Below are 21,382 nucleotides of genomic sequence, written 5' to 3'. Positions count from 1 at the left end.
TTTTTGGCATAAGCAAAAAAGAGATATAATTATAAAACCCAAGAAGTGAAAAAAATTGAATCTGAATTTAATCAAAGGCTTTAGACCCACAGACAAGATACTGGAAGTCAGGATGGAAAAACAACACCAGGGAGAAGCAACCAGCCGTATTAAATATAGCGTATTCGTTCCATAGGACAACTGACCTGGTTTCTTCTTCAACATGTTCAGTTCAGTCCGACTCTTTGCGATCCCATGGACTGCAGCACGCCAGGCTGCCCTGTCCATCACCCACTCCCAGAGCTTGCTCAAAGTCATGTCCATTCAATCGGTGATGCCATCCAACCATTTCATCCTCTGTCATTCCTTCTCCTCCTGCCTTCAATCTTTCCCAGCATCAGGGTCTTTTCCAGTGAGTCAGTTCTTCCCATGAGGCAGCCCAAGTATTGGAGATTCAGCTTCAGCATCAGTCATTCCAATGAATATTTAAGATTTCATTTAGGATGGACTGGTTGGATCTCCTTGCAGTCCAAGGGACTCACAAGAGTCTTCTCCAACATGGCCGTTCAAAAGCATTGACTCTTTGGCGCTCAGCTTTCTTTACGGGCCAGCTCTCACATCCATACATAGACTACTGGAAAAAACCATAGCTTTAACTAGAGGGACGTTTGTTGGCAAAGTAACGTCTCTGCTTTTTAAATATGCTGTCTAGGTTGGTCATAGCGTTTCTTCCAAGGAGCAACCATCTTTTAATTTTGTGGCTGAAGTCACCATCTGCAGTGATTTTGGAGCCCAAGAAAATAACATGTTAATAGCATTAAAAAGGAGGAGTGGGTGAGGAGACTATTTTAGATTTAAAAAGGTTAAAGAGACAACAAGGACATTAAACGGGAAAAGGCATTTTTTTAAGACCCTGGTAAATTTAAAGATGTTAATATTCATTTTGTTATATGTTGGCATTTTGGCTTTGTAAGAAAAAACATTTTAATGCATATTGAAATATTTAGGGGTAAAATAATGTGTTTGAAATTGGGCTTTAAAATATTCCAGAAAAAATGTGGGAGGGTGGCAAAACGTTCAATGTTTTTAAAGCTCAGTGAGTCAGGTGTATGGGGATGCTAGTAGTATTTTATGTACAAAATTTTAGAAATTTTCACAATAAAATATATATGTTTATATAAATGAGATAGCAAAATGCTCTAAGTATGTTAAAGAGAGTCTGGGAAAGAGCTTGCATCCATTTGAATTTTTAAAAGGTGTTATAGTGCAGATTTCAAAAATGTAAAAGTAGACCAGAAAGTTAAATTCTAAGTTGTGGACACAAGTGACTTTTATTTTTATGCTTTTCAGTATTTTCCAAGTTTTATTTTTTTAAAAGTCTTTCGAGATGGTTTACTTCACTACTGACACTTATCAAATAAACGTTATGGTTATTTACTGGGCAAATTAAGAGTAATGATAAAACTTTAAAAATAGTTTATATCAAGGTAGCTCGATATTTTTTTTTTTAAAGCTGCAATAATTATATCTAAAAGTGTGAGAGAAAGTTATAAAACCCTCTGTTGCCCTTAAGTGCCTCTCTTGCAAAGCCGGACTAAATGTGATAGTTTATCAGCTATTAAAAGTACAGACTGCGGCAGGCATGGTCTGCCTGCGGAGCGGCAGATACAAAAAAACCTCCTACCGTTCCCGGACTTCAAATCTAGCTGGAAAGCCATTAAAATGTACTACTATAAGACGACCGAAGCGGCGTCACAGGACCTGCAGTACCTGCTAAGAGGCAGCACAAACGCCCCGGCGCCTTGGGCGAGGAATTTAGGACCGCGCCCAAAGATCCCAGCCAATGGTCTCAGCGCGGAGGGAGCCGGGCGATGACGTTCTCGGATGGGGGAAGAATTTTCCCCGCAGGGCGCTCCCGGAACTTTTCATCTAAAGTGGGACTTGAGCCCTCGAGGGTGGTTGCACTTTAGGCTCCTTCGATCCCGGTGCCAGCGACTCCTCCTGGGGACCTCCGGACCCTCGGATCCTCGGACCCTCGGACCCCGCCACCATGGAAGGGGGCGCCGAGCTGCTCTTCTACGTGAACGGCCGCAAGGTGAGCGCGCTCCCGCGCTGCCCGTCCTGTCCCGCCGGGTCTTCAGGTGCTGGGGCGCCGGGCCCTGGGCTGCACGCGGTTTGCTGCGCGTCCCACCTGCACCGTAGGAGCAGGGAAGAGAAGCGTTTTCTAGGTCTGTCTGGATCTTTGGGCCCCCGCCTTCCTGATTTTCGTTTTCCCTCTCCTTCCTAGACGCAGGGGCTGATTCCCAAGCCCACCCCACCCCATCAACAGCAAGAGAAATGATTGTTCTTATTCAGCAGAGTCAGTACTCCCTAATCTTCCCCTTGTCAAACCCATCAGCAGACCGGAACGTCTTTCGTTATGCCTCGGCTCTTGGGTGTGTTTGGGTAAACGGAGAGCAGTTTGGAGTCAGGACAGGGCCGCAGAGATGGATTCACCAAGACTTCTCATTCCCATCGTCTCCAAAGTTACAGCACTTGGCCGTGCTGAGCCCATGTCCGGCTCTGGGACTCCAGGGTCCTCACTGGGTCCCCTGCTGGCGCGGCGGCCATCCTCTCAGAAGCCAAGTTCGCTCCGTAGATCCCCGGGGGCAGTTCCAGCCATAGCCTGAGGTTTGAAGGCAGCAAAGCCCCCAGAGAATCCTTTAAAAACACCCCCACGCACGAAGCCACAGACCGCTTACTCTTCATGTTGTCCCAGCACTTTGCAAGGGGGATGCCGAAGCAAGAAAGTGAAAGTGAAGTGAAGTGATAGAGGCTCAGTCGTGTCCGACTCTTTGCGATCCCATGGACTGTACAATCCATGGAATTCTCCAGGCCAGAATAGTGGAGTGGGTAGCCTTTCCCTTCTCCAGGGGATCTTCCCAACCCAGGGATCGAACCGGGGTCTCCTGCTGTGCAGTTGGATTCTTTACCAACAGAGCTCTCAGGGAAGCCCAAGAAGGTGAAAAGCCTTCCTTAAAAGCAAACAATGGGGCAAGGGCTGTGATACGGGCCTTCAGAGCCCCAGTGATCCGTGTGTCTGAGTCAGGGAGAGCCTGACTTTCCCCGACTGACCCTGGGACTCACCAGGAAGCTGCTGCTGCTGCTGCTAAGTCGCTTCAGTCGTGTCCGACTCTGTGCGACCCCATAGACGGCAGCCCACCAGGCTCCTCCTTCCCTGGGATTCTCCAGGCAAGAACACTGGAGTGGGTTACCATTTCCTTCTCCAATGTGTGAAAGCGAAAAGTGAAGTTAAGTCGCTCAGTCGTGTCCGACTGTTAGCCACCCCAGGACTGCAGCCCACCAGGCTCCTCCGTCCACGGGACCCTCCAGGCAAGAGTACTGGAGCCGGGTGCCATTGCCTTCTCCGCACCAGGAAGCTAAGGAAAGTCAAATATCACGACCTCTCACTTGTGAGGCCTCTTCTAAAGCCCTGAGCTTAATTTTGAATTTGGATTTTGTATCATTTTTCTTAAAGAGGATTTCCCCAAATCATGTAAATTCTAGGTCCTGTATAAAACTTTCCTCTGTACCTGCTGCCTGAGTTTCACACTGGATAAGATGAGTTTGTTTTTCCTGAACTTTCCTGAAGGCAGGCCATTAGGGTCTCCTCACAGGACTGCTATGAGAGTGAACCATGATAAGGATTGGGGTGGGGGGTGAGTTTGAAGAGGTCTTATGGTGTCATTTTTTCTTCTTTTGCATAACTGAATGGTGCAGTAGACACAACTGTGGCCTTTTTATTTGGACAAACAAGGATTCAATTCCAGCTCTAACTCCTAGGGAGACACCGTAACCTACCCTCAGTTCCTCTGCTAAAAGGAGATAGTACTACTTACTTCACAAATAATGGTAGTGAGTTTTTAATCCATTGATTTAAGGGCCTGCTCTATGCCAGTAGGGCCTTCCCAGGTGGCTCAGTGGTAAAGAATCCGCCTGCTAATGCAGGAGATGGGGATTCAGTTCCTGGGTAGGGGGAGATCCCCTGGAGGAGGAGATGGCGACCCACTCCAGTATTCTTGCCTGGGAAATCCCATGCACAGAGGAGGCTGGCGGGCTCCAGTCCCTAGGGTCGCAAAGAGTCAGACATGACTGAGCACCTACATGCACATGCTGGTGTTGAGTGTCCTCAGGGGACTCAGCAGAGCACATAAATGACCAAGTCCCTCTGGGGAGGCAGACGACAGGCATATAAATAAATGGAAATGTGTCATGTCAGGCAGTGATAAATGCCAGGATGAAAAGCAAGGCAGAGTGGGGGGACAGAGAATGGATGTGAGCTAGTGCTTCAGGCAGCATGGATGTTTAAGACCGAACGGATGAGGGGCTGACATTTGGGTGGTCACCAGTATGAAGTGAGGAGCAGGTGTCTGAGGGAAAAGCACTCTACACCAAGGAAATGGAGGTGCAGAAATCCTCAGAGACAAGGATTTCTTCATGTTCAGGGGGCAGCAAGGAGACTAGAGAGCCTGGAGATGTGGCCAGGGGCCAGATGACTCAGGCTTTTTAGGTGATGGTAAGGGTTTTGGTTAAAGGAGGAAATAGGTGTTTGAGTCTAGCTTCTTCTCCCCCTCCTCCCTCCCCTGCTCCCAAACAAACTGTAGTGGAATTTTTTTAACATAACAGCTAATAATAGTTTGTACTCTATTGATTTTTAAAAATAAATAAGCTGGTTCTTATCTGTGGGTTTGTTTTACCTATGGCCAAACATCCTATGATCCTTTGGAACGTGCCTATTAGAAATACTGATTTTGTTTTTGCAGTTGCCCTGTTAAAAGAAATTATGTCACCCTTTCTCTTTCCTGCCCCTCTCTTCCAAATTCTGTTAGGTTTGTGCCTCAATCCTGGCAAGCAAACCTGATTGCCACATGGATAGAATTAGAATAAAGTCCCTGAATCAGAGAGTGAGGGGCTGTTGATAAAAGAGGAAAAAGCCACCAGGAAGAGGGGTCATGAAGTCAAACATAACCTCTGGGATTAGAGTATTGCCCTTGAAAAGCAGCTTTGAAGCCAGTTAGGAGACTGAGTGATGTGACTGCCCTCTGCTCTGTGCTTTTTGTAGCATACCCCCACGTCACTGGGTTCCCCCAGTGGCTCAGAAGGTAAAGAATCTGCCTACAAAGTGGGAGACCCAGGTTTGATCCCTATGCCAGCAAGATCTGGAGAAAGGAATGGCAACCCACTCCAGTATTCTTGCTTAGAGAGCTGCATAGACAGAGGAGCCTGGCGGGCGACAGTCCATGGGGTCCCAAAGAGTCAGACACTACTGAGTGACTTAAACTTTCATTCCCAAGTCACCAAAATGTGTCATTGGGCAGGGGCTTAGGCTGAGTACGTTGATCAGAGACCTAGTTGCAGAGAGATTTCTGAAATCTTCACCTGTAGCCTCCAGAGTAGGTGACCCAGTTCACTTATCTGGAGTTGAAGGAGGAAGAGCCCATAAATAAATTATGCCCTAGATGCCACATCACAATGTATCTCAGGAACTGGAACAAGTTGTTCTATGAGGCAGTGAGGTGTAGAGATCAAATATGTGGGCTTTGGAACTAGTTAGGCATGGATTTGAATCCTGTACTCTCTGCTCTGACACTCAGCAGTTTTGTGGCCTCCAGCAAGTGTCCTCACTGGTCATCCCCTCCAACCTCTTTCCCAATTCCAAGGCTATGATATCCCACAATACACACCATTTCTGCCCATTTTCCTCTTTTTGGCTTTCCTTTTTTCTGCTCTTTTCCCCTTTTTCTCTCTCCTCCTGATCTCCTTTTTCCTTCCTCTTTCTGCCTCTGTCTTGTGTCTGGCAAGCACCGCCCGCCCCCCACCCCCACCCCCGCCCCCGCACAAGTCATGAGCCCTGCACAGAGGAAGGCCATTTCTCAGCTGTGTGTAATGTGAACTTGACATCTCCCAAAGAGCCAGTGGAGATACGCAGGGACTCATGCTCCCCTTGTAACATGCAAGGTTTTGTTGAGATAAGAACATGCAATGACCCTGACCTGAGAGCTGGTATCATCTCTTCCAACCAGAGTCAGTAAGGATAACTCCCTTCCTCATTGCCTCCCACCCCCAGCCACCATCTGAATCCATCTGAATCCTGACCTCCCTGTTTCACTCCAAGACCTGCCAAGACAGGGTGCATGCCAGATCCCTGCCCCACTTCCCTCCTCCAAATGTGCCAATCACCAAATCAAGAAAAATAAACACATTTCAAGTCAGTAGTCCTTTGAGCCAGACTCCAATCTCTTGAGACAGCTCTTGGAACAAATACGCAAACAAGCAAAATCTGCTCTTCCATTAGTTCCTCATGAAAACACAAATATCTCTCAAGTCTAAAATACTCTTCCTTGTTTCCCAGATCCTATCTCTCCCTTAAAATTGGGCCTCTGTGGATTCACCATCATATGTATGAATTAGGATTAGTTTCAGCTGAAAATAACACAAACTCAAAACTAAGTAGTTCAAATAAGGTACAAGTCATTTTTACTTTTACATAAAGGATATCTGGAGAGAATTCTGGGCTGGTTCAGAAGCTTCATCTGAGATCCAAGTTGCTTCTCTCTCTTTCCCCTGTTGCCATTAATATGTTGCCTGAGGGTCTGAAGTAGCTGCTGGCATTCTAACCATTTCATCTTTATTCCAGGCATCAGGAAGGAAGGAAACCTGCTAGGAGAGACAACTAAAAGTTTCTGCCACCATTATTGGCTCTTCTCCATTTTTCTTTCTTTTCTTCTTTTTATTATGTCCCAACCTGTGAGATATCATCCCTCCCTCCTTAATGTTCTCATAGCAAATTATACACATCAAGTTATTCATTTAAATTAATTAACATTTATTGCATCCTTATCATATACCCCCAGCACCTAGTTCAGTGTTAGACATGAAGAATAGTGGATGGTGATTTCTCTCAGGATCAAGAGAGGCTTATGCATACACAAATAATTGTGATGTAGGGTAACAGGTTCTGTGAAAGATGTGTGAACATTGACCATGGGAGCACAGAGGAGGATGGCTACTTGGAGCAGAGAGTGGAAGGCAAATGTTAGATGGTTGCACAGCCCACAGGAGAGAACATCTGAGCAGGGCTTCAAATGGCATACAAGATTCTCACAAGTAGAGAAGAGAGGAAGGACTTTCAGGGCAGTGGGAATCCTATAAGCCAAAGATAAAAAAAGTCCCTTCACTACTAGGACCAGCCACTTCTGGTTACAGTTCATGTGACCAGAGTTCAAGGTGCATGGGTTGGGTGGCAGATGATGGAAAGTTTATCCAAGAAGTCTTATAGCTATGGGAAGGAGTTTGAATTTCTTCTCCTATTTCAGAAGCTGGTAGAAATTCACTGAAGACCCACTCAGTGTATTTCTTAAATATGCACGTTTTCTGGTTCTCTCTCCTGGAAATCCTGATCTGATAAGGGTTTCAATTTAGCAAGCACCCTGAGTGACTCAGGAATTCCCAGCACAGCAGCGTGGCAGCCAGGAGTCAATGTTGGATTTAGGCAGACACAGGAGATGAGCCGATTTGGATTTTAGAGAAGTCACTCTGGTAGTGGTATAGAGGGTGGCATCCTGGGTACCAAGAATGCGGGCAGGAGACCTGTTAGGCAGCTGTTATCATTGTTCAGGCTGGAGGTAATAAGAGTGGATTTCAGGGAGTGACAGGAGAAGTGAAGGGTGTTTAGAGAATTGTTCTGGAAGTGTACATGGCCATGACTTGGTGATGCTGATTGTGGTGGATTGAAGGAAGGGAAACATAGAAAATATCACAGGCTTTTTAAGCTTGACTGACCTAGGAGATGGTGGTCTATTAAACAAGTTCAGGAAAAGAAGGGAAGAAGTAAGTTTGGGAAATAAAATATAGAATTCCATCTGAGGGCCAATTAAGTTGGGGATACCTGAGGGCACTTCACAGTTTTCTTGTATTGCAGCATGTGTACACACACACACACACACACACACACACACACAAATCATTTCATCCATATTATATTGCAGTTTCCTCTAGGGTACAGTTCCAACCTTGGTAATTGGCACCTGCCTCACTTTGCCCGGCCTATGGCCACTTAGAATTGAGGGTTAGGATGCATCTATAGAATAAGATGCATTTCACCTGCTTTTCAGTAGGGAAAATTGGTATAACATGAGTGAAGGATGAACTCTAGTTCTGAAATTGTGAAGAAAACCATGCTTCTATTTATGAATTTAAAAGAAATCCAAGTTTGCAGTTCAGAAAGGGAAAACATGATCACTTTGGAAAACATAGCCAATCATGACATTTCAATCATGCCATCCATTAGATGCTGCTGTTTTAACTGCCATGCTGCTAGACTGCCCACACAAACTTGCTCCTTATGTGTGCCTTTGCTTGCACATATCTGTATCAATTGGCATATGCATTTTATCTTCTCTTTTGTCCCTTAGATTTGGGAGGAATGGATGGTCGTGATCTCTTTCTGGAAACTGTAATTCTTTGAATATGATAAACAAACAAGTCTTTAAAAAAGAAAAAGCCTGTATCAACTTCTCAGAGGTCCAGAAGACCTCCCCTACCTCTCCGTCTGCTATTTTCAACTCTGCTGTTATCTTTTCCCCCACTTGCTTCAGACCTTGTAGAAGTTGGAGAGAAGTCACTAGTGTTTTGTTCCTGGACACAACCACTGCCTTAGAGAACAGCGATAGTTCAGCACCACGGACAGTAGCAATGTGGTGGTGGGGCTCAAGATTTAGACCATACGCTTAAGAGAGATGACTTGTGTATCACAGGTGTTCCACAAACATTATGTCAAGTTGAGAATATAAGAGTTAGTTAATATGAATCTTCATGAAATTATCATGAGCCACCCATGTAAATATTCTAACTGTCCTAAATTTGTGTGTTAATCTCATTTTCTCTTGGTACAGGTGATAGAGAAAAATGTTGATCCTGAAACAATGTTATTGCCATATCTGAGGAAGAAGCGTATCCTTTGCTTTGAGTTGTGTATGTGTGTGTATGTGTGTGTATGTGTATGTGTGTATAACCCTGGTATCTTCATCAAGTGATATTTTAAGTATCTTTTTAGAGCCACACTGAGTCATATCCCCGACTTTGAGAAAGTCCTACACCTGAGTTTTGTGGACAGTGCACAGTTGTGCTCATCAGAGAATCAAGTTCTTTCTAATTTCTGTTTTGGCATTAAATATATTGGGTAAAATGGAGAATAGCAATAGGAATTAAAGCAACAGATGCTGACATAGCTTAATTTAGCATCCATTAGAATTAAGAGTCACAGTATTGCTCGTCTAACTTCAAGGACTAATCATCATGCCCATTAGAAAAAGAGAGCACAGAAATCTCCTCAAGTGGGAGTGAAAGAACAATGGAGAGATTAAACCTGAAAATGTTACCTTGAAAAAACTTCCTAAGTAAAAATCATCTAAGGAATGGATTCTTATCCTGCTGTTCATGAACTCCAGTGGGCTTCCAGCAATCTGTGAACCCTACTACATTGTATGCAAACTTGTGAGACAATGGGAATTTGTACATTTTTCCCCAGAGAAAGTGAAATTCCCCAAAGAGCACAAAACTCAAACAAAAACATAAAAACAATTTTCTGGAAGTCATTCAAGGTTTTGGGGCATAAAAGTAATGAATACTAATTTCCTGGTTATCCATGGTACCAGTGTAATGTTTAAAATTTGTTTCATTTGTGAGTGACAGAAAATCCCAATAGCAGTAAATAAAACAGAACTTTGTTTCTTTCTCATTGTGTTATTTCAGGTTCTCTGGGAAGCAGACACCAAAAAATGAGATTGAATATGCAAGAGTTTTATTAGGAAAGATGCCTGAGTGAAATAGAGGGGCAGTCAGAGAAGATTTAGACCTGGAACAAAGAGAGAGAAGGCAGAGTGGAGGAGTCTCAGGCTGCATGTAACCCAAGGCAGATTCATCAAAGCCACTGAGGGTGGTTGACAAGGACTCCCACACATCTCCATGGCTCAGGGCCACTAGTGGGAAGCAGCCCATGGGAGTCATGACCTTGATGAACAGTGGGGTGATAGATGTCAAAGTGCAGCAGCTGGGTCTCTTGGTCAGTTTTCTTCTATGTTGGAGGAAGTCTCTATGTTGAGGCACATTCTCACGGCTGTGATACTTACATAAAGGAATCCTAAATGTAGGTCAATCCAGGCCAACAAAGCAATGTCACAAACTTACCAGGGGCCAAGGTCTTTCTGTCTTGCTGCTTCACCCTCCTCAGCATGAAGCTTTCTCCTCATGGTCATAGATGACTAACTGAGGTCCCGCCATCATATCTGAATTCTAGCACAAAAGTAGATGTAAGGGATGAGGGAGGGGCAACCCTCTCCCTTTGAGGGTCTTTCCTTCCTGGAAGTTGTACAGAGCATTTATGCCTCTATCTCTGTGGTCAACATTGTTAATGACCCCACCAAGCATCAGAAGAGGATGAGAAAATGTACCTTTTTTGTTCCAGACAACCACATGTGTAGCTCAAAATTTAGCATTTCTACTACCAAGAAGGAATAAGAGAAAAGATATGGGGAAACAACTAGCAGTTTCTGCCACTGAGGAACAGAGAAATATAGCAAATGTGGATAACATGACACAAATATTCTAAGAATTAATTACACTTTGACATTTTTCTTTATATGTCATCTAAGACACACATAAGGAAAGAACAGATATGCGAGGTACTCATACCTACAAATCCTCAAGGCCATTGATATGTCTAGACTCTTCCTTTTTTTAAGTTTGGCCCTCTTTTTGGCAACCTGAGGTCCAGTTGTTTTAAAAAGGAAGAGACTAGACATAACACACAAATGGGGGACTTTCCTGGCTGTCCAGTGGTTAAGACGCCACGCTTCCACTGCAGAGGGCACAGGTTCAGTCCCTGGTTGGGGAACTGAGATCCGTGTGCCCTGGAGTGCAGCAAAAAGAGCCAAACAAACAAAAACAGAACAAATCACATACACACAAATGAAAATCAAGAATTTATAAGATTGTAGATAGTAGCAGCTAAGATATACATACATTATTTGATCAATAAGTATCAAACTTAACTGCACATTTAAGAGTGTTTGATGGTGTTGTCTCCTAAGGTCAGAGCTGTTTCACAAAGAAAATTTTGGAAGACACATTATCTTTAACTAGGTTTTCCCAGTCCGACTCACAGGAACTAAATACGGCTGTGGAGCGGGAGGCTGCGGGGCCTGCACAGTGATGATATCACGATATAACCCCACTACCAAGGAGATAAGGTACGTTGCTGCAAAGTCCACATGTAGTTCAATTTGTGTAGCTTTCAACTCTGTTGTTTCCCTTCCTTTGGTGAATATGCACTGAGCACCTGCTATGTGACAGGAACTGTGGTAAACACTGGGAATGCAGTGATGGGCATCAAACCATTCAGATTCCAGCACAAATGTTCCTTCTCAGCCCTCCCTGACTGCCTCCCCCACACCACGCCCCATTTCACCTCTGCAGCTCTTTGCTCCCTTACTAATGTATTCATGGCACTTCTCAGCATGTGTGTGCTGTGTGTAAGTATTGTCCAAGTACACATGTATTGTCCATCGTCCCTCGGTGAGAATACTCTACATGGGCAGGGATTTTGTCTGTCTTGCCCACCAATCAGTCCTACTGCCTGGTCACTCTGCCTAGCATATAGTAGGCACTCAACGTTTACATTTATTTATAAGTGAATAATATCCTTCTAAGGTCTTCCCTCGAGCTCAAACTATGGTAAAGAATCTGCCTGCAATGCAGGAGACCTAGTTTTGATCCCTGGGCCAGGAAGATCCTCTGGAGAAGGGAATGGGAATACACTCCAGTATTCTTGCCTGGAGAATGCCATGGACAGAGGAGCCTGGCGGGCTACAGTTCATGGGGTCGCAAAGAGTCGGACACGACTGAGTGACTAACACTACTACTGCTGATATCCTTCCAGTCTTTCTTTTGTGTGTGTGTTTATGGAAGCATACTGATGATGCTGTGAAGGTGCTGCGCTCAATATGCCAGCAAATCTGGAAAACTCAGCAGTGGCCACAGGACTGGAAAAGGTCAGTTTTCATTCCAACCCCAAAGAAAGGCAATCCCAAAGAATGCTCAGACTACTGCACAGTTGCACTCATCTCACAGGCTAGTAAAGTGATGCTTAAAATTCTCCAAGCCAGGCTTCAGCAATACGTGAACCATGAACTTCCAGATGTTCAAGCTGGTTTTAGAAAGGCAGAGGAACCAGAGATCAAATTGCCAACATCCACTGGATCATCGAAAAAGCAAGACAGTTCCAGAAAAACATCTATTTCTGCTTTATTGACTATGCCAAAGCCTTCCACTGTGTGGATCACAATAAACTGTGGAAAATTCTGAAAGAGATGGGAATGCCAGACCACCTGACCTGCCTCTTGAGAAGCCTGTATGCAGGTCAGGAAGCAACAGTTAGAACTGGACATGGACCAACAGACTGGTTCTAAATAGGAAAAGGAGTACGTCAAGGCTGTATATTGTCACCCTGCTTATTTAACTTCTATGCAGAATACATCATGAGAAATGCTGGGCTGGAAGAAGCACAAGCTGGAATCAAGATACCAGGAGAAATATCAGTAACCTCAGATATGCAGATGACACCACCCTTATGGCAGAAAATGAAGAAAAACTAAAGAGCCTCTTGATGAAAGAGAAAGAGGAGAGTGAAAAAGTTGGCTTAAAGCTCAACATTCAGAAAACTGAGATCATGGCATCTTGTCCCATCACTTCATGGCAAATAGATGGGGAAACAGTGGTAACAGTGTCAGACTTTATTTTTCTGGGCTCCAAAATCACTGCAGATGGTGACTGCAGCCGTGAAATTAAAAGATGCTTACTCCTTGGAAGGAAAGTTATGACCAACCTAGACAGCATATTAAAAAGCAGGGACATCACTTTGCCAACAAAGGTCTGTCTAGTCAAGACTATGGTTTTTCCAGTGGTCATGTTTGGATGTAAGAGTTAGACTATAAAGAAAGCTGAGCACTGAAGAATCGATGCTTTTGAACTGTGGTGTTAGAGAAGACTCTTGAGAGTCCCTTGGACTGCTAGGAGATCCAACCAATCCCTCCTAAAGGAGATCAGTCCTAGGTGTTCATTGGAAGGACTGATGTTGAAGCTGAAACTCCAATACTTTGGCCACCTGATGTGAAGAGCTGACTCATTTGGAAAGACCCTGATGCTGGGAAAGATTGAGGGCAGGAGCAGAAGGGGACGACAGAGGATGAGATGGTTGGATGGCATCACCAACTCAATGGACATGGGTTTGGGTGGACTCCGGCAGTTGGTATTGGACAGGGAGGCCTGGTATGCTGCAATTCATGGGGTCGCAAAGAGTCGGACATGACTGAGTGACTGAACTGAACTGAACTGCATGTACAGTTTACAAACTTCCATTGGCAAACTTCTTATGAATATCTTTTCAAAATAATAAATATAATTTTAATGGCTGTATATGTGCTACCATATATATCACCATCACCAAAAGGTGCTGACTTAGATTACTGTTTGGTTTTCACTATTATAAAGGAGTGTATCAGTGAGCACTCATATATCTATATATGTTTATATTATGTTTGTGATGATTTCTTGATGATAGATCCATAGAAGTGGAATTGGAGGGTAAAAGGATGAGTGCATCTTTAAATTTTTATGGCTTCCAGCAAGATTCCTCTCAGAGCAGTTCTATCAATTTACATTCTTTTCAGCAGTCTATGAATCCATTTCCCCAAACCTTTGCATTCTTAGTGCATTACAATTTTTAAAAATCTTTGTCATTTTCTTTGATAAAAATGATTTCTCATTGCTTAATTTGAAGCTCTCTTGATTGTTATTGAGGTTGAACATTTGTTTCATGTATTTGTTGGCCATCTGTAATTTTGTTTGGTAAAATGAGGACATTTTAGGAGTCTTTTTGAGTTAGACATTTTCTAGCCGTAGATTTGTGGGACTGAGGAGTTCTGAGTTCCACACTCTGTTTCTTCTCTGAGGCAAAATATCAAATTAACTTTATTTCCCAAGCAACCCCTGGCCTGGCATTCTTGGAAGATGGAATATGCTCCAAGTGATTGTCACATGTGGCTAGAGAAACGAATGTCAGCCCCTCCTTCAAGAGAAAAAAAGAAAAAAACAGATTTAGTGGAAACTATTCTGGAGTTAGAATTGGAAGCCTGATTTGAATCCCATCTGACACTCCAGCTGTGATCCTGAGCAACTCACTCTGACCCTCAGACTCTTCTGCAAAATGGCCATGAACTAAGGGCAAAGTGTCTAGGCCAAACTTGGGATATCTTATAAATCCTGCCTTATTGGAGGAGCTGCTTTCCCACTAGATACAATGTAGTTTGTGCTTCTCTTTTTCATATGAAGACATTATCCAGCCAACGCCTGTCTGACGCCCATCTGTTCTCTGTACGGGGCTGCCGTCACCACAGTAGAAGGCATCGGAAGCACCAGGACCAGGATTCATCCTGTCCAGGTGAGAGAGGGCCTCTTCTTCATGGGGTTTCTGTGCTTCAGAAATCGTTAATCACTCGAGAAGTTTCTGACATTAGCCCTGCTACCTGCTCACAGCCCACAGATGACATGGTGGGGGCGGGGGGGGCGGGCAGGAATGAAACTTGGGACATGTGACTGACTTGTTAGAAAAATACTTTTTAAGACTAGAAAACTCTTTCCTAAAAAGAAAAAAAAACAAAAAAATCTTGACATCACTGGGTTGTTTTCTATATTCTAGTTAAATGAGACCTGCCCATTTTATATCTTCCAAACTTATATAGAAAAGAGAGCCATCTATGCATTGGGGGATAAAATCTTGTTATTTTTTTTTCTATAAAGGGAAGTGTAACATGATTTTAAAATTGAATGAAAACTCAGCTACCAAAAAGATTTGTTGAACTTAGGACTTATTTGGAAGCTATATAATGGTAGCTGTCAGTGAATTGTAAGGCTTTTCTCCTAAGGAGACTCCTTGTTAGAACTTTGCCTGAAGTGAAAGGACACCTCAGATTCCTGACTCTTTCAATTATTTATATGCTGCCCAGAAAGATGCTGTTGCTACTTGTTTTTGTCTAAGATAATGAGTACCACTTAAGAGGAGAGGAGAAAGATAGGCACAGTGCAGAAAATGGGCAAGCTTCATATTCTTCAGGCAATCTTGGCTGCGGTTTATTTTCTAGGAAACCCTGTTACCTAGAGGGAGCAGATTCTGCCTGAATGTGCTTGTGAGACTTGGCTGCTCGGAGGCATGAAAACACCCCGTCCTTTAGTGCCCGCTGCCCAGTTCCTGGCAGCAGGGTCGCCAGACAGCAGCTTCCAAAATGGGCTCAAACCGTTGACGTTAGACTCGAAAGAGAACAGGCTGGGGTGGGAGGCAGGGAGATTTGGAAGAAAAATCAAGGCAATCTTTCCTTCTTGATTGTTGTTTGGATTAATGATGGCACTTTGTAAACAAATTCCTGCATGCTAAAGCACTAGGGCTATATGCTCAGTCGCTTGGTCATGTCCAACTCTTTGCAACCCCATGGACTGTAGCCTGCCAGGCTTCTCTGTCCATGGGATTATCCCGGCGAGAATGCTGGAGTGGGTTGCCATTTCCTTCTCCAGTTAGGGCTTTACTGGGCAGATAAAGGCACTCAGGAGATACTTGAAGTTTTTTTCAACTTGAAGATAATTCAGTTATCTGAAGAACTTCCTTTATCTCAGAAATTCCCCTTCTGGACTACAGGTTGAAATACTCAGGAATCTTTTAAAAATATGTGTCTTTGACTCACCCCCAGAGATTGTTTGGGGTGCTGCTTGGACCTTGGAGATTTTAAAGCTTCCCCCTGAAATTCTGAAGGCTGAGAACTTTTGAATGAAGCTCAAAAAGCTGGTGAGGATCAGTCATCATGGCTACCCCAGTCCAAGAAAGGGAGAGATAGCAAAGCTGAGAAGGATTTTCTGGGGCCTCTTCTCCAACTTTAATGTGCCTGTGAATCACTCAGGGATCTTGTTTGAATGCAGGTTCTGATTCAGTAGGTCCGGGTCGGGCCCAAGATTCTACGTTTTAATGTTTCTGTGCTTGCAGGAGAGGATTGCCAAGTGTCATGGTACACAGTGTGGCTTCTGCACCCCGGGCATGGTTATGTCCATATACGTGCTACTGAGGAACCATCCGGAGCCAACCCTGAGTCAGCTAAATGATGCTCTTGGCGGTAGGTTATATGTGTGTGTGCTTTAACTTCTAGTTTCTAAGTGATGGTGCTGATACTAGCTGTTAAACACTTACCAAGTGGCACACACTGCATTAAATGCTGTATAAACAGAACTTCATTTACTCTTTACGATAACTTTATAAAGTAGGCACTATTAATATCTCCCATTTCACAGATGGAGAAACTGAGGTTTAGAGAGAGTAATTTACTAAAAATTATACCACCAATAAGTGGAGGAGTTAGTTTGTTCAAATCAGGTTTCAGACAAGACCCACACACTGCACTTGGCTGAGACATTTCTCAAGTCTCTCTTAATCTATACGGGTCTCCTCCTTGCTTATTGTTTGCTTATTTTAATAATAACTACAACACCAGTTTATTCATTTACCCTCCAAGGAATTCAGTTATCTCCAGTTCTCTCCTACTGGGGTGAGTGCTCTCAGAGGTACCATCAGAGGGCTCCTAATGAATGCAACATGAAATCAAAGAAACTGACATCTTCTGGTGATGCTTATTTCAAAGAACTGCCTTTATTTGGAGCTAGTTTATCAAATTCAGGAACTCAGTGTGTGTGTGTGGAGCTGGTGCTGGGTCTTAGAGGAGTCTTCATTATCAAGATTCTGAACAATTCTGGGAAGCCTGGCATACTGCAGTCCATGGGGTCGTGAAGAGTCAGACACGACTGAGCAACTGAACTGACTGAATAATTCTAAAGAATAAGAGCCTTCCAAATGCTATTTCAGGTGATATCCTCCATGGCTGTCTGTCTCCTGTCTCCCAGGGACTTTATTTCTCTGCTGTATTTCATGGGCCTAAAGCTCATGTGCTAATTCCTCTGCTGAAGTGTTCCAGGGAAGACAGGACTAAACAGAAGTAGAAAGGGGAGATGGTACATAAGACACAGACTGGACTTATTTGGCCTTTGGTCTTTGGCCTTATTTACCTTAGATATTATTATGCATTTGATCTCATGGCCATTTGTTATGTAAACAAGTGACAAGAGGTTCTCAAATTTTAGGGTGCTTGTGACTTACATGGGAATTTGTTAAGAATGAAGATTCCCGGGATCCAGCCCCAGAGAGGCTGCTTTAGTGGCTTTGTTTTTTGAATGGATGCCAGATGTAGGGGTTGGAGGAGAACATGGGAAATGAACCACTGTAGAGAAACGCTGGCCTAATGATTTATTGTAAATAAACTGTTGTACCCATTGCTTCTAAAGCTTAAAAACTGCCTTTGCTTCTATATAATACCCTTGATGTTTTTATCAACTGAAGCTTAGCTCTTTTTTAAAAAAATATCAAAATTTAGCTTTTTTACATTGTCTTTTACTGATATTGAAAACCAAAATTTTTAATTGAAGTATAGTCAATTTACAGTATTGTGTTAGTTTCAGGTGTATAGCATAGTGATTGAGTATTTTTGCAGAGTATATTCTCTCATAGGTTATTATAAGAAAATGTTATTCGGTAAGTCTTTATTGCTTCTGTATTTTATATAAATATTATTGTTTATCTTTGTTAATCCCATACTTGTAATTTATCCCTCCCACTTCCCTCTCCCTATTGTAATCACAAGTTTGTTTTCTATGTCCATAAGTCTGTCTCTGCTTTGTATATACATTCCTTTGTATTATTTTCTATTATTCCACATATAAGTTATATTGTATAGTATTTGTCTTTGACTTATTTCACTAAGCATATTATTCTCTAGGTCCATCCACATTGCTACAAATAGCAGTATTTCATTATTTTTTATGACTCAGTAATAATCCAACACACACACACACACACCACATCTTCTCTTTAACACCACATCTTCTTAATCTAATTATCTGTTGATGCCCATGTGGGTTGTGAAAATTAACTTCCAAATATTGCTGTAGACCAAGAGTTTTTGGCTTGAAATCATTGTGTTCTTTGAACAACTATCACAAGCAGAGGATATAATGACTGTTTGCAGAGAGAAAATACAAATAGCTGAATTGTTAGACCCTGCCACAAGACTATCAACCAAATATCCCAAGTTGTTGACAAAAAGAAAACATTTGACTTTGTGGATTTGGTGGACTGAAACGTCAAACAGCGCTTCTTTCTTGGGTGGGGTCCTTATTTCCATCCATCTCTTGGCCACTGTGCCTGTCTCTAGCTTCCTTGATTAACAATACCGGGTTTTTCCCCAGGTAACCTGTGTCGTTGCACTGGATACAGGCCCATAATCGATGCCTGCAAGACTTTCTGTAAAGTGAGTAGAGAGGAACACATTATTGAGTATATTTTTTCCCCGGTGAAATAAAATGGTAGGGGGTAGCAGATGTGATTAGAAGAATAGCCCATTGTTACTAATGCAGGAAGACTTCTTATCTCAAGGTCTGTAATTGCTGTTGGTTACTTGATCTTGGGCAGGGCACCTACCCTGGGTCATTGAGCCTGCCCTGGTAACCACACGATAAGCGCCTGAGCCTGTTGACACTGGCTGTGGGTCATTGTTCTGAGGGACCTTTCCCGACCTGTTTGTCTGGATTAGGTGCCCCATCCTGGTGCTTCTGGGGCCCTCTGAGCACCCCTACAGCAGCCTTGGTCATATGGCGGTGTCACTGCCCATTTACTCCTTCGTCTTTTCACCAGAAGGCGATCTGCTCGGTGCTTCAGCAATGTGTCAGTTGAGTAGGCCCCCAATCAACACTTATTGAATGAACAGATGAATAAACAACCTTGAAATGAGGCACATAAGATGAGCTTTTGAAATTTAAATGATGAAATAGTGCATCATAAGAACAGAGTGATAATAATAATACTTATTAATAAAATATTTTACCAACAAATAAATTATTAATACCAAGTTATTGATAAATTGTTAATAATAAATTATTTGTTGTTAATAAAATATTAAATCAACCATTGTTGTTATGTGCCAGATTTTGTTATAAGATCTTTACAGCATGGTGGCTATAGTAATAATACTGTGTTGTGTGCCTGAAAGTTGTGAAGAAAATAGACACATACACACACACAAATTTTAGCTATGTGAGGTGATGGATGTGTTAATTAACCTGGTTGTGATCATCATTTAACAAAGTATACATATAATGTAATGTCAAATAGTCACACTGTACACTTTAAATGTATATAATTTTATTTGTTAATCATAGCTCAATGAAGCTGAAAAAATATTTAGTAGAATCAGCAATAAATTCTTGGTTATTTGTTTTTCTCACCCTCTAGACTTCTGGCTGCTGTCAAAGTAAAGAAAATGGAGTTTGCTGTTTGGATCAAGGAATAAATGGATTACCAGAATTTGAGGAAGGAAATGAGGTCAGTGAAATGTAAATTCTTTTTAAGATTTTCCCAGGACAGGAGTAGAGACCAAGTTACTTTTAGGAAGAAAAATGGCTGTGCAAGCTTTTGAGGTGTGTCAGCACGTCCTCTCCCCCATTCTTACTCCATCTCTCTCAAAAAAAAAAAATCTATCTTAACAACTTCACCCCTCACTCCAGACGTTGCTCTCAGTCACTTACAACTGTCTGTAGGAGGGAAAACACATTGATCTCATAGTGTCTCTCAGTTTTAAAAAAAATGTGCTTCAAGTCTTTTCTCTAGTGGAGATGTGAGGGGAAGTGGAAGGGCCGGGAGTGATGAGAGAGGCGGCAGGGCATTCAGGGGAGGCTCCGGTTCGCCGCTGTGTTTGGCCTGCTGCCTGCTCTGCGGCCCCCAGGCCCCAGGGAGCATGCGCAGGGCTGGGGGCCCGCCGGCAGGGCGCTCCGTCGCTAGCGGCCGGGTCTGTGTGAGAGCCTTGGCTTAGAGGCCGGGTCCCAGGGCTGGTCAGCGGGCTTTTCTGTCTGTCCGTCCTCTGTCTATCTTCATCTGACCTCATTCCACAAAGGATTTAAAGTAGGGAGAGCTGCCTGATGACAACAACTTGTGGTACTTTCTCTTTTTAAGACAAGTCTGAAACTCTTCTCAGAAGAGGAGTTTCTGCCATTGGATCCAACTCAAGAGCTGATATTTCCTCCTGAGCTAATGGTAAGTAAGGCAAAGTTGAACTCATGCCAGAGGAATTCATGGTGAAATGTGAAGAAGGATATTTGCTGTGGATCCTCTTGGAAGTTGATTGGCAAGTAGGTAATATCCATCTGCCATTCGCAGTCCAGTCTAAAGAGTGTGGGATCGAGGGAGGAACAGTTGAATGTAATAATCAGCAGATAGTATCTATCACAAAATGTCCTGAAATGACATCACAGCATCTGGAGGTTTAGACATGTTTTCTTCTTCCAGTTTTGCTGAGTTTTGTTCTTCTGTCAAGTGTTTTGATGAAATTAAATATGCAAAGTATTTTTAAACATTGAAATAGGTTCTTTTAAGATATAAAAGAACCAACAGGAGATATAGTCTCCAGAAGGAGTAAAATATTGTCACATTTTTGTCCCATACTCTAATTCCTAGTAAACACTACTTTTAGGTCACTCTTATTTTATTTTTTAAAGAGATCTCTCTTTCCTTTCCTTGTTCCTATAAAGACAGCAGAACCCGGTGGAAGTGTTATCATGAGATGATCTTGAATCTTTATTGCTTTTTCAATAGACAATGGCTGAGAAAAAAACACAAAAGACCAGGATTTTTGGTAGTGATAGAATGACGTGGATTTCCCCTGTGACCCTGAAGGAACTTCTAGAAGCCAAAGTCAAGTATCCCCAGGCCCCTGTTGTCATGGGGAACACCTCTGTGGGTACGTAGAAACCAGGGACTTCCTAGAAGAAAACTGAGGAAAAGGGCTTCGGGGAGCAAAACCTCATATATGCATGCTCTTGGGAAAAGCAGTCTGAAATAACATTTTAAATCATCTATGCTTGACTTCCCTCAAGGATTGCTCAAGAGACTTTCACAGCTTGCATTACATAAGTGAATTCCTGTCACTCTAACCGGAGCAGTACACAGAGTTGAACCCCAGAGTCCTCCTCTGTAACAAGTCAGCATCAGCTGTCCTGTCTTTCCATGTGGAGTCTGATCTGGGGCTGGGATTTGCAATTACTGTTTCCTCTGTTAGTGGTGTCTCAATGGATATAGTAGGTTTTCTTAAATTGCAGTGACAGGGTCTTTCTGTTGTGTCCATTGTAAACTCAGTTTGACTACATGCTTCTTGGAGGAGTCTCCCAG

The 21,382-nt window shown here is 43.1% G+C and overlaps 1 protein-coding gene across 1 annotated transcript in view; it reads left to right on the top strand.

Moving 5' to 3' along the window:
• The first annotated feature begins 1,929 nt into the window (after nt 1–1,929).
• Nucleotides 1,930–21,382, top strand: part of LOC133060990 (aldehyde oxidase 1) — a 70,383-nt gene continuing 50,930 nt past the window's right edge. Inside the window, exons 1-9 of the mRNA XM_061149042.1 lie at nt 1,930–2,074; nt 8,913–8,970; nt 11,171–11,267; nt 14,407–14,515; nt 16,106–16,232; nt 18,412–18,473; nt 19,454–19,543; nt 20,171–20,251; nt 20,810–20,954. Coding sequence (XP_061005025.1) covers nt 2,030–2,074; nt 8,913–8,970; nt 11,171–11,267; nt 14,407–14,515; nt 16,106–16,232; nt 18,412–18,473; nt 19,454–19,543; nt 20,171–20,251; nt 20,810–20,954 — 814 coding nt within the window. The 5' untranslated portion in view covers nt 1,930–2,029. The remainder of the gene's footprint in view (nt 2,075–8,912; nt 8,971–11,170; nt 11,268–14,406; nt 14,516–16,105; nt 16,233–18,411; nt 18,474–19,453; nt 19,544–20,170; nt 20,252–20,809; nt 20,955–21,382) is intronic.

Source organism: Dama dama, chromosome 8 (assembly GCF_033118175.1).
Source record: "Dama dama isolate Ldn47 chromosome 8, ASM3311817v1, whole genome shotgun sequence".
Lineage (NCBI taxonomy): Eukaryota > Metazoa > Chordata > Mammalia > Artiodactyla > Cervidae > Dama > Dama dama.
This window is presented reverse-complemented; position numbering and strand designations above follow the sequence as displayed.